Here is a 14,158-nt window from a genome sequence, read left to right as displayed (position 1 = left end):
TGCATGATTCCTTTAAATGAAATGCTCAGAATAGGCAAATCCATAGACACAGAAAGTAGACTAGTGGCTGACAGGGTGTGGGTATGAGGAGTGACTGCTAATGGGTACAGGCTTTCTTTAGGGGGTGGTGAAAATGTTCTGGAATTAGATAGTGGTGATGGTTGCAAGATCTTGTGAATATACTAGAAACCACAGACTTACACACTTGAAAAGGGTGAATTTTGTGGTGTATGACTAATATCTCAATTAAAAATATATATATATACTAGTGCCTCTTTACCAGTGAGTGGATGCTAAAAGTCGTGGGTGAATGTTTGAGGAGAAACAAGAAATTAGCATACTCTTAAAGCATCGCCCCAAGATATTTATCAATTATAAAGGGAAAAATAATCACTTTATTAGTGGGGAAACCCAGCAGACTTGTCTTAACCAAGTAATCAAGGTTAACATCACCAACAAAAAGACATATCAACATCATGTACATCTGCTATGAAGCACTAAGAACATACTATCATTTCTGTGGTATTCTTGCCAAAAATGCATAGCCTCGATCTAATCATAAGAAAACATCAAACAAACCCAAATTGAGAGACATTCTACAAAACTGACCAGTACTCATCAAAAGTGTCAAGGTCATAAAAAGACAAGAAAAGACTGAGGAATCGTCACAGATTGGAGGAGACTAAGGAACAACAACTAAATGCAGGATGCTAATGTGAGATCCTAGAACAGAAAAAAGATAACAGGAGGAAAATGTGAAGTCTGAATAACACATGCAGTTTAATTAACAATATGGTATCAATGTTAATTTCCTGGTTTTGATAACTGTATTATGGTTGGATAAGTTGTTACATTAGGGGACACTGGGTGACGGGCCAATCCAAATCATTCCCAGAGGCTTTTCAATTATTCTGGAATAAATAGGAAGACCACCTCATCACTTGGGTGACAGAGCTGGGGACATTAAACTTGGGCTGCTGGCACCCCTGTGTCCTGCACATGGAAAAAATCTGTACATAGTGGGAATGAAGGAGGCTAGGAGAAGCAGAGAGACAGAAACTGAAAGGTCCAATCCAGTGGTTCCAACACCAGACCCACCCTGCCCATCGTTCAGTATGTGAGCCAACATTTTTCCTGTTTTGCTACAACTAAAATGGGCTAGGTTTCTGCTACAACTAAACAAGTCCTAACACAGTTCTAATTGAAAGTGAATCTATCATGCTAATACCTACAACATACCCTTTAAAGAATTCTTAAACAATAAAGAATTCTTAAACAAAGTCATTATAAGAATATGAAAAACAAAGAAAGTTTAATAAGTATATGTGGTAAGTGCAATACTGTTCTCGCTCCCCACATTCCCTTGAGAAAGGTGAGGAAATACACCAGAGAAGACATTCTGAAGCAGAGTCTACCTGCTCAAAAGAAAATAAAGAAGTTCATTTGCGGTAGAAGGGGAAGTTAATCTTTTAACCAACAGGCCTGGACTCACCCAAGAAATGTCTCTCTGAAACAGGAAAATGGTTATAGAGCAGCTTAAAAAAATCAAGTTCACTAAAATTCATATGGGGCAACAAAAGACCCCTGAATTGCTAAAGCAATCCTGAGAAAGAAGAACACAGCTGCAGGCATCACAATCCTGACTTCAAAACATACTACAATGCTACAGTAATCAAAACAGCATGGTCCTGGTACAAAAACAGGTGCACAGATCAATGGAACAGAATTGAAAGCCCAGAAATAAAACCACACATCTACGGACAGCTAATCTTCGACAAAGGGGCTGAGGGCATACAATGGAGAAAAGAAAGTCTTTTCAACAAATGGTGCTGGGAAAACTGGAAAGCCACATGTAAAAGAATGAAAATTGACCATTCTTTTTCACCATTCACCAAAATGAACTCAAAATGGATCAAAGACCTAAAGCTGAGACCTGAAACCATAAGGCTTCTAGAAGAAAATATAGGCAGTACACTCTTTGACATCAGTATTAAAAGGATCTGTTCAGACACCATGTCTTCTCAGACAAGGGAAACAATAGAAAGAATAAACAAATGGGACTTCATCAGACTAAAGACCTTCTTCAAGGCAAAGGAAAACAGGATTGAAACAAAAAAACAGCGCACTAACTGGGAAAAAATATTTGCAAGTCATATATCTGACAAAGGCTTAATATCCATATATATAAAGAACTCACACAACTCAACAACAAAAAATCAAACAACCCGATCAAAAAATGGGCAAGAGACATAAACAGACATTTCTCCAAAGAAGATATACGGATGGCCAAGAGGCACATGAAAAGATGCTCATCATCGCTGATCATCAGGGAAATACAAATCAAAACTACACTAAGCTATCACCTTACACCCATTAGAATGACAAAAATAACTAAAACTGATAGTAACAAATGTTGGAGAGGTTGTGGAGAAAAAGGAACCCTCATACACTGCTGGTGGGAATGCAAACGGGTGCAGCCACTATGGAAAACAGTATGGAGATTCCTCAAAAAATTAAAAATAGAACTACCATTCGATCCAGCCATCCCACTACTGGGTATCTATCCAAAGAGCTTGAAGTCAGCAATTCCAAAAGTCCCATGCCCCCCAATGCTCAGTGCAGCATTATTTACAATCGCCAAGACATGGAAGCAACCTAAGCACCCATCAACAGATGACTGGATAAAGAAGATGTGGTATATATACACAATGTAATACTTCTCAGCCATAAAAAAGAACAAAATCATTCCATTTGTAACAACATGGATGGACCTTGAAGGAATTATGTTAAGTGAAATAAGCCAGATAGAGAAGGACAATCTCTGTATGACTCCACTCATATGAGGAATTTAAAAATGTAGACAAAGAGAACAGATTAGTGGCTACCAGGGGAAAGGGGGCTGGGGGGTGGGCACAAAGGGTGAAGTGGTGCACCTACAACACGACTGACAGACAATAATGTACAACTCAAATTTCACAAGATTGTAACCTATCATTAACTCAATAAAAAACTTAAAAATTTTAAAATAAATAAATAAATTTTAAAAATCAAGTTCATTTTATACAAACCTCGGCTTCAAGTGCTATCTCATACTTGGACTTCTTGCCTGGCATAGTTCGAATGAGATTCAATAGGCCATCTTCATCAATAATTTTTGTCCCCAAGGCTGCTGCCTATTATTACAATGCAAATCATTAAAACCGCATCCTAACTATTACTTTCTGTAAAAATATATATGATTCTAGGACCTGTTAGAAGGTGAAAAACCATATTTGTAAATTAGATAACATTAGATTATTTTTAAAACCATATTCATAAGAAAGTAGCATTAAAAAGAAAGAAAATGACAGATACAACTCCTAAGGATGGTGGGTTTCCCACTACCCTAGAAAGCGCCAAGCCACTAGGGCCTAAGTCCAACTCTTCACGCCGTCTCCCAGGATTGACTCGTCTGGCAGACATTTCCCCCCCACCTCCTGCCCTGCTAACAAAACTCCAATGTGTCCATCTCCAAGTGGTAGATTATGATTGGCCTAAAGCAATGAGAAAAGTCCTCATCCTCCCCAACCTCCCTTATAGCTCTGAATGGCCATATGACAGCTGTGGCTACTGGGACTTAAGTGGAATTCTACAAGAGGTGTTTCCGGGAGAACTCTTCTAAGGGCAGTCACACCTAGTATGACATCTTGCCACTGCTCCCTTTTTCCTGCCTTGAATGCCTAGAGCTGCGGCTAACTTGCAACACAAGGCAACATGCGTGAAGACTAAAGCTAACACAATAAGGATGACAGAGGTGGAGGAGGGAACTAGCCTAGCTACCTTAGTGAGCATCCCCAGCAACTGCCTACCTCTGGAATTCTTGCTAAGTAAGGAAAAATAGCTATTCGTCAAAACCACAGTTAGGCAGGTATTCTGTTACTTGGAGCTAAACACAATCCTACCTGACAGACCTTCCAATAAAAAGAGTTTCCAATTAAAAAAACTTAAGATGGAGTCTACAGTGGCATACGTAGGAATACTTAGAACTACAAGAAAAAGAAAACTGCATTTGCTTCTATCTTCAAAAAAAGATTCAAATCAGGATACTACACTAAGAAAATCAAGTAAACAAGAACTGTGCCTTCAACGCAAAAACCAAAATCCTGGCGTCAAAGCCAACAACACTTCTGTGGAATAGGAATGATGTAGGGAAGAAATGACTTCTCCATTTTTTTCTTCACTTAACTCTGTGTAAAGGGTATTACTACAAATGGTCACATCAAGAGCCTGCCAAAGCAAGGAGGCTATTTCACTGTGTTGAGAACAAAGCAATACCCACCTTATCACTCTTGGACTGTCCACTATCACGACCCATGACAAGGTAGTTTGTTTTCTTGCTAACATTTCCTGTTACTTTTCCCCCATAACGCTCAATTAGAGACTTGGCCTCATCTCGTTCAATGGACTCCAGCACTCCTGTGATTACAAATATAAGGCCTTCCAAGCAATTTTCAGCTCCCTAAAAATCAACATGTTCAAGCAGAGATGAAATTACATGGTAGCTTTCCAAAGAAATATTTGGCATCAAAACTGCAGGAAGATGATTTTTCTCATTTGACATCATAAATAATCTGAGCATGAAGAATTTGCAGAAAATTCACAGCAAATAAGCAGAACCTGAAGTTAAATCCTGAGAAATTCTTATATAGGCTAACATTTAATAAACTTATAGAAACCAGCAATGAAAAATATACATCCAACAGTTAGCAAAGCATATTAAAGTGATCCATTCACACTATACTCGTTGAAACTACTAGTTAACTTGTACAAAACAACCAGATGAAATCTACCTGCAGAATTCCTTGCTATTATTAAAAAAAGAAAGTTTCAACTCTGAAAAAGCTAAATAAGTTTGAGCTCCTACCCTGCAAGCAATTTAAAGGCCAGATCATCTATCTCTTGCTTGGAAAGATAACTTGATAACACAAAAGACACTGGCCAAAGAGAGCTGGATGCAGGAGACACTGCATCTTAACTGGAACTGTGTATGGCTAAACACTTTTTTAATTTTTTTATTTTTCATTAGGAAGACCCCAAACAGATCCTCTTGCTGTTTATTCACATTTGCCTGTCAGAGCTGCTAGGCATAATAGGCTTGGCAAGTTTATCTTTTTTTTCCCCCAATTAATTTCATTGGGATTATGATGGTTTATAACATTGTGATATTTCAGGCCTATATAATTGTTTATCAACTCCTGACTACAGTTCATCATGCTCACCCCTAGTAGTCTAACTTTTATCCATCACCATACACATGTACCCCTTTACCCCTTTTGCCCAACCCCTCAACCCCCTTCCCCTTTGGTAACCACTAATCTGCTCTCTTTATCCATGTATTTGTCATCTTCCATATTTGAGTGAGATCACGCAGAATTTGTCTTTCTCTGTCTGGCTTATTTCGCTTAACATCATACCCTCAAGGTCCATCCATGTTGTTACAAATGGGATGATTTTGTCTTTTTTATGGCTGAGTAGTATTCCATTGTATATATATACCACATCTTCTTTATCCATTCATCTATAGATGGGCACTTGGGTTGCTTCCACATCTTGGCTATTGTGAATAATGCTGCAATGAACATACAGGTGTATAAATCTCTTTGGATCATTGATTTCAAGTTCTTTAGATAAATACTCAGTAGTAGGATAGCTGGATCGTATGGTATTTCTATTTTTAATTTTTTGAGAAATATCCATACTGTTTTCCACAATGGCTGCACCAGTTTGCATTCCCACCAGCAGTGTATGGGGGTTCCCTTTTCTCCACATCCTCTCCAACATTTGTTTTTTGTCTTGGTAATTATAGCCATTCTCACCCATGTGAGGTGATACCTCATTACAGTTTTCATTTGCATTTCCCTCATAATTAGTGATGTTGAGCATCGTTTCATGTGTCTGTTGGCCATCTGTATATCTTCCTTGGAAAATGTCTGTTCATATCCTCTGCCCATTTTTTTTTTTATTGAGTTAATGATAGGTTACAATCTTGTGAAATTTCAGTTGTACATTAATGTTTGTCATTCGTGTTGTAGGTGCACCACTTCACCCTTTGTGCCCACCCCCCACCCCACCTTTCCCCTGGTATCCACTAAACTGTTCTCTTAGTCCACATTTTGAAATTCCTCATATGAGTGGAGTCATACACAGATTATCCTTCTCTAGCTGGTTTATTTCATTTAACATAATTCCTTCAAGGTCCATCCACGTTATTGCAAATGGAATGATTTTGTTCTCTTTTGCAGCTGAGTAGTATTCCATTGTATATATGTACCACATCTTCTTTATCCAGTCGTCTGTTGATGGGCACTTAGGTTGCTTCCATGTCTTGACTATTGTAAATAATGCTGCAATGAACATTGGGGTACACAGGACTTTTGGAATTGCTGACTTCAAGTTCTTTGGATAAATACCCAGTAGTGGGATGGCTGGATCGTATGGCAGTTCTATTTTTAATTTTTTGAGGAATCTCCATACTGTTTTCCATAGTGGCTGCACCCGTTTGCATTCCCACCAGCAGTGTATGAGGGTTCCTTTTTCTCCACAACCTCTCCAACATTTGTTACTATCAGTTTTAGTTATTTTTGTCATTCTAATGGGTGTAAGGTGATATCTTAGTGTAGTTTTGATTTGCATTTCCCTGATGATCAGCGATGATGAGCATCTTTTCATGTGCCTACTGGCCATCCGTATATCTTCTGTGAAGAAATGTCTGTTCATGTCTCCTGCCCATTTTTTGATCGGGTTGATTTTTTGTTGTTGAGTTGTGTGAGTTCTTTATATATATGGATATTAAGCCTTTGTCAGATATATGACTTGCAAATATTTTTTCCCAGTTAGTGCGCTGTTTTTTTGTTCCAATCCTGTTTTCCTTTGCCTTGAAGAAGGTCTTTAGTCTGATGAAGTCCCATTTGTTTATTCTTTCTATTGTTTCCCTTGTCTGAGAAGACATGGTGTCCGAAAAGATCCTTTCAATACTGATGTCAAAGAGTGTACTGCCTATATTTTCTTCTAGAAATCTTATGGTTTCAGGTCTCAGCTTTAGGTCTTTGATCCATTTTGAGTTCATTTTGGTGAATGGTGAAAAAGAATGGTCAATTTTCATTCTTTTACATGTGGCTTTCCAGTTTTCCCAGCACCATTTGTTGAAAAGACTTTCTTTTCTCCATTGTATGCCCTCAGCCCCTTTGTCGAAGATTAGCTGTCCGTAGATGTGTGGTTTTATTTCTGGGCTTTCAATTCTGTTCCATTGATCTGTGCACCTGTTTTTGTACCAGGACCATGCTGTTTTGATTACTGTAGCATTGTAGTATGTTTTGAAGTCAGGGATTGTGATGTCTCCCATTTTGTTCTTTTTTCTCAGGATTGTTTTAGAAATTCAGGGTCTTTTGTTGCCCCATATGAATTTTAGGATTCTTTGTTCTAATTCTGTAAGGAATGTCATTGGGATTCTGATTGGGATGGCGTTGAATCTGTAGATTGCTTTAGGTAGAACGGACATTTTAACTATGTTTATTCTTCCAATCCATGTACATGGAATGTCCTTCCATCTCCTTATGTTGTCATCCAATTCTCTCAGAAAGGCCTTGTAATTTTCATTATATAGGTCCTTCACTTCCTTAGTTAAATTTACCCCGAGGTATTTCATTCTTTTTGTTGTGATTGTGAATGGTATTGTGTTCTTGAGTTCTTTTTCTGTTAGTTCGTTATTAGAGTTTACAAATGCTACTGATTTATGCAAATTGATTTTGTACCCTGCAACTCTGCTGTAGTTGTTGATTACTTCTAAGAGTTTTCCAATGGATTCTTTGGGGTTTTCTATATATAAGATCATGTCGTCTGCAAACAGCGAGAGTTTCACTTCTTCCCTCCCTATTTGGATTCCTTTTATTCCTTTTTCTTGCCTGATTGCTCTGGCCAGGACCTCCAGTACTATATTAAATAAGAGTGGTGATAGAGGGTATCCTTGTCTCATTCCTGTTTTCAGGGGGATGGTGTTCAGTTTTTGCCCAATGAGTATGTTGGCGGCTATGGGTTTGTCATATATGGCCTTTACTATGTTGAGGTAGTTTCCTTCTATGCCCATTTTGTTCAGAGTTTTTATCATAAATGGCTGTTGGATCTTGTCAAATGCCTTCTCTGCATCTATTGAGATGATCATGTGGTTTTTATTCCTCAGTTTGTTGATGTGGTGTATCACGTTGATTGATTTGCGGATGTTGAACCATCCCTGTCTCCCTGGTATGAATCCCACCTGATCATGATGTATGATCCTTTTGATGAATTGCTGAATTCTGGTTGCCAAAATTTTGTTTAGAATTTTTGCATCTATGTTCATCAGTGATATTGGCCTGCAGTTCTCTTTTTTCGTGGTGTCCTTGTCAGGCTTTGGTATCAGCGTGATGTTGGCCTCATAGAATGTGTTACAAAGTGTTCCATCTTCCCTAATTTTTTGGAACAGCTTGAAAAGGATAGGTACTAAATCCTCTCTGAAAGTTTGGTAGAATTCCCCAGGAAAGCCATCTGGTCCTGGGGTTTTAATCTTTGGGATGTTTTTGATTGCTGCTTCAATCTCTTTCCTTGTGATTGGTCTGTTCAAATTGCCTGCCTCTTCTTGAGTGAGCTTTGGGAGATTGCAGGAGTCTAAGAATTTATCCACTTCCTCTAGGTTATCCATTCTGTTAGCATATAGTTTTTCGTAGTATTCTCTTACAAGCCGTTGTATTTCTGCAGAGTCTGTTGTTATTTCTCCTCGCTCATTTCTGATTTTGTTTATTTGAGCTTTCTCCCTTTTTTCCTTTGTAAGTCTGGCTAGGGGTTTGTCAATTTTATTTATCTTCTCAAAAAACCAGCTCTTTGTTTCATTGATCCTTTCTACTGCCTTTTTCGTTTCAATAGTATTTATTTCTGCTCTGATTTTTATTATTTCTCTCCTTCTGCTGACTTTGAGCTTTATTTGTTCTTTTTTCTCTAGTTCAGTTAGGTGTAGTTTAAGACTGCTTATTTGGGATTTTTCTTGTTTGTTAAGATGTGCCTGTATTGTGATGAATTTTCCTCTTAATACAGCTTTTGCTGTATCCCATATGAGTTGGTATGGCATGTTATCATTTTCATTTCTTTCCAGGTATTTTTTGATTTCTTCTTTAATTTCTTCAATGATCCATTGCTTGTTCAGTAGTGTGTTGTTTAGTCTCCACATCTTTGTGCCTTTCTCAGTTTTTTTCTTGTAATTAATTTCTAGCCCTATAGCATCATGATCAGAGAAGATGCTTGTTATTATTGCAATTTTTTTAAATTTGTAGAGGCTTGCCTTGTCTCCCAACATATGGTCTATCCTTGAGAATGTTCCATGTGCACTTGAGAAGAATGTGTATTCAGCTGTTTTAGGGTGAAGTGATCTATATATGTCTATTAAGTCCAATTGTTTTAGTTTTTCGTTTAGCTCCACTATTTCCTTGTTGATTTTCTGTCTGGATGATCCGTCAATTGATGTGAGTGGGGTGTTGAGGTCCCCTACTATTATTGTGTTGTTTTTAACATCTTCCTTTAGGTCTGTTAATAGTTGCTTTATGAATCTTGGTGCTCCTGTGTTGGGTGCATAGATACTTATAAGCTTTATATCTTCCTGATGAAGTGTCCCTTTCATCATTATATATTGTGCCTCTGTGTCTCTCTTTACCTGTCTTATTTTGAAATCCACTTTGATATAAGAATTGCAACACCTGCCTTTTTTTGCTTGCTATTGGCTTGAAGTATTGTCCTCCACCCCTTCACTGTGAGCCTGTGTTTGTCCTTGGGGCTGAGGTGTGTTTCCTGGAGGCAACAAATTGTTGGATCTTGTTCTTTAATCCATTTTGCCACTCTGTGTCTTTTTATTGGAGAGTTCAATCCGTTTACATTGAGAGTGATTATTGATGCATATGGACTTAATGCTGTCAATCTGTTGCTCATTATCTTGTTTTCCTGCATTTCTTTTCCTGTGTGCTTTCGCCTACCCATTTAATACTGCAATTTCTTATGCTGGGTTTCTTAGATTTTTCCTTATTTATGTTTCGTGACTCTGTTCTGTTTTTTAGTTTAGTATCTACCCTGAAGTTTGTATTTAGAATCTCGTGTATAATATAGTCTATTCTCTGGTGGTCTCTTACTTACTTGGCCTATACTGATTTAGACCCTTTGCTCTTCCCCTCCTAAGTAATTATTTTCATTTCTTATTCCAACTCGTGTTATGAATTTGTAGTTAGAGTGATAAGATCGTCCTTGCTTTGGTTGTTTCCTTACCTTTACCCTAATGCTATAGTTGAATATTTGCTATCCTTTTCTGGTTCCATCCATTGGTCTCCCTAGTCTGTGGTTTGTGACCCCTTTCTCCCTTTTTTCTTTTTTCAGGTATGAGAGCCTTCTTGAGGATTTCTTGTAGTGGAGGGCTTTTAGTTACAAATTCCCTTAACTTTTGTTTGTCTGGAAAAGATTTAATTTCTCTGAAGGAAATTCTTGCTGGAAAGAGTATTCTTGGCTGAAGATTCTTATCTTTTAAAGCTTTGAATATGTCACTCCATTCTCTCCCAGCTTGTAAGGTTTCTGTAGAGAAATCCGCTGAAAGTCTGATAGGAGCTCCTTTGTAGGTTATTCTCTTCTTTTTTCTTACTTCCCTGAGTATTCTTTCTTTGTCTTTCCTTCTTGCCATTTGTACTACTATGTGCCTTGCAGTAGGTCTTTTTACAGTGACAAATCTAGGAGATCTGAAAGCTTCTTCTACACACATTTCTCCGTTAATCCCTAGATGTGGGACGTTCTCTTCTATAATTTCATTAAGTACACTTTCTGCTCCATTTTCCTTTTTCACGTTCTCCAGAATTCCTGATACTTAAGTTCTTACTCCTCATTGAATCCACTATCTCTCGGAGATTTTCCTCGTTTTTTTAATTCTTAGTTCTCTTTCTTTCCCTGTCTGGAGCCATTCAGCCTGTCTATCTTCAGTTATGTTAATTTGCTCTTCTATGGTGTCTACACGGGCATTCAGGGAATCCGTATTCTGTTTTATCTGGTCCATTGTGTTTCTCATCTCTAGTAATTGTTTGATTCTTCTTTATAATTTCAATCTCTTTTGTGAAGTAACTCCAGAACTCATTGGCTTGTTTCTCTTTCTCTCTACCTCATTGAGTTTTTTGATTATAGCTGCTCTGAACTCATTATCACTTAGTTTACCTAATTCCAAGTCCTCAGGACTTAATTCTATGTTTTTATTGTTTTCCTTCTGGTCTGGGGCTTTTATAAATTGCTGGATGGTAGAGAAGCGGTTTTTTCGCATGGTGGTAGAATTCGGTTGCAGTTACAGCCTGTCGCCACTAGACGGGGGTCGAGAGCCACGTGTTCTGAGCTCTCCGCCTTCGGGCAAGATGGCGGCACCCAGTGTGCTTTTCCATGAGGGAGGGGCTGCTATTCTAGAGCAACGATCTGGATTCAGATCAGTTCTGTTCTCTGGTCTCCCAAGGCCCTGGGTTTATGGAGTCCCCGCACACAGAAGCTTTCCCCCGTCAGCAGGTTTCCAGTGAACCAGCAGCAGGAGTCCTGGATGATCCCCCAGTCGCGCAGCCCCTCCCCTGCTCCTTCCCAGACCCCCGCAGCAGGGATCACAGACTCTAGGGAAGGGTACGACATTCTCTCCTACCCGTTCCAGCTCCTCCGAGGCCGTCAGCAAGGTCTATGTTCTCCACCTTCTTGGTATTGTAGGTCTCTAACGTGTTGGCATTAGATTTATTCTCTGAAATTCAGTTTTCCCAATCCTTTGCTGTATTTTGGAGGGGAGAGAATCCCAGGTGAGCTCACCCCACCATTTTGCTCTGCCCCTTCTCCCTTCCTCTGCCCATTTTTTGATTGAGTTGTTTGGGAGGTTTTTTTTGTTGAGTTGGATGAGTTCTTTATATATTTTGGAGATCAACTCCTTGTCTGATAAATGATTTGCAAATATTTTCTCCCAGTTGCTGAGTTGTCATTCCATTTTGTTCATGGTTTCCTTTGCTTTGCAGAAGCTTTTTAGTCTGACGTAGTCCCACTTGTTAACTTTTTCTCTTGTTTCCCTTGCCCGAGTAGACATGGTATTCAAAAAGATGTGGCTAAGACCAATGTCAAAGAGTGTACTGCCTATATTTTCTTCTAGGAGTTTATGGTTTCAGGTCTTACCTTCAAATCTTTAATCCATTTAGAGTTAATTTTTGTGTATGGTGCAAGATAATGGTCTACTTTCATTCTTTTGCATGTAGCTGTCCAGTTTTCCCAACACATTTATTGAAGAGACTTTCCTTTCTCCATTGTATGTTCCTGGCTCCTTTGCCAAAGATTAACTGTCCATCGATGTGTGGTTTTATTTCTGGGCTTTCAATTCTGATCCATTGATCTGTTTGTCTGTTTTTGTGCTAGTACCATGCTGTTTTGATTGTTATAGCTTTGCAGTATGTTTTGAAGTCAGGGATTGTGATACCTCCAGCTTTCTTCTTTTTCTCAGGATTGCTTTGGCTATTCGGGATCTTTTGTTGTTCCATATAAATTTTTGGATTCTTTTGTCCTATTTGTGAAGAATGTCATAGGGATTTTGATTGGGATTGCATTCAATCTGCAGATTGCTTTAGGTAGAATGGACATTTTAACTATGTTTAGTCTTCTGACCCATGAAAATGGAATATCTTTCCATTTCTTTATGTCTTCTTCACTTTCTTTCAATAATGTCTTATTGTTTTCAGCGTACAGGTCTTTCACCTCTTTGGTTAAGTTTATTCCTAGATATTTTATTCTTTTTGTTGTGATTGTGAATGAGATTGTATTCTTGATTTCTCTTTCTGCTAGTTCATTGTTAGTGCATAGGAATGCAACGGATTTTTTTAAATTGATTTTGTACCCTGCAACTTTGCTGTAGTTGTTGATTAGGACTTTTTTAATTTTTGTAATGGCTCAATAAAATGATACAACTAAGCAAAATGAAAATTACATAAACCATTCCAAGTTACTTATTACTCTCTGCATGGAGAATTGAGACCAACACAGACTTAAAACAGGCTTGAAAAGAAGCAGCTAAATAAAATTCAAAGACTGCCCCAACACAAGTTCAAACCTGCACCGTCAAACTGAAGAATCTTTCTCAGAAAAAAAACACATATAGCTATGAATCTGCTTGGAGAGAAAAGGTTTGACTACCAAGATCTGAAGGTCCCTTCAAGCTCTAAGATTCTAGTATTGAAACAATCTCGTAAACACTAAGGTATTTAAATTCTTCTCAAGAAATTCAAAATAACCCAGAAAAACTCTACATGCAAGCCTCTATCCCATACCCCATCACCTATCATCTCCTGAACTATGACCCACTGTGGCTCTGAGAATCTTTTTACTTATCCAATCCCAGCACTTCTAGCCTCCCTACCAAACTCTTCCACTCTAGAACTCTTACTGCAGGACCAGCCAACTACCCAATATTCTCAACCTCTTCTCCAGTGTTACCTCCTCAGCCTTCCCTTCACTGAAACCTGGCTATCCTCTAAGGACACCACTTTGCCTAAAGTCCTCCCAAGCAGAGGCTTGTTTAGTCTTTCACACACCATGTACAGGAGGCAAGACTGGTGTCTTCCTCTAGCCTCCTATACAACCCACTAGCCCCTTAGGTTCATCCCCTCCTCCTTTATTAGGGGACTAATCTCCATTTGTTGTCTGAATTCCCTCCCCTTCTGCCTTCTCAGAAATCATATACTACATTTGATTATCCTTCGCTTTCTGATATATCCTCAATCTCTCCCTTTCTGGTAGACCACCCCATCAGCAAAAAGTATGCCCTAAGTATCTCTTACCTTAAAAATACACTTTTCCCCTAAATCCCACCCTCCATTTGTAGCTAGAAGTCTTCCCTCTCCTTTCCCCTTCACAAAGAAACCTATCAAAAATATTATCTACTTATGCTGCCTCCATTTTATCTCCTCTCACTCACTCTTTAACCCATTTCCATCAGGCTCTGCCTCCACCATTCTATTCAAACTGCTCCTGCTAAGGTGACTAAGGACCATTCACGTAACTAAATGCAATGGACAATTTTCAGTCTCCTTTTTCTCAACCTTGGTAACATCTGTACCCATCTTCC

The 14,158-nt window shown here is 38.6% G+C and overlaps 1 protein-coding gene across 7 annotated transcripts in view; it reads right to left on the bottom strand.

The window, feature by feature from the left end:
- RFC1 (replication factor C subunit 1) overlaps positions 1 to 14,158 on the bottom strand; it is a 79,265-nt gene that overhangs the window by 19,675 nt on the left and 45,432 nt on the right. For all 7 annotated transcript variants that reach the window (XM_070506020.1, XM_070506021.1, XM_070506022.1 and 4 more), the window contains 2 exons: positions 4,319 to 4,498; positions 3,069 to 3,173 (listed from right to left, as the gene is read on the bottom strand). In XM_070506020.1, coding sequence (XP_070362121.1) covers positions 3,069 to 3,173; positions 4,319 to 4,498 — 285 coding nt within the window. The remainder of the gene's footprint in view (positions 1 to 3,068; positions 3,174 to 4,318; positions 4,499 to 14,158) is intronic.

Source organism: Equus asinus, chromosome 3, assembly GCF_041296235.1.
Source record: "Equus asinus isolate D_3611 breed Donkey chromosome 3, EquAss-T2T_v2, whole genome shotgun sequence".
Lineage (NCBI taxonomy): Eukaryota > Metazoa > Chordata > Mammalia > Perissodactyla > Equidae > Equus > Equus asinus.
The sequence above is the reverse complement of the archived record's forward strand: the minus strand, read 5'-3'. Positions and strand labels throughout refer to the sequence as shown.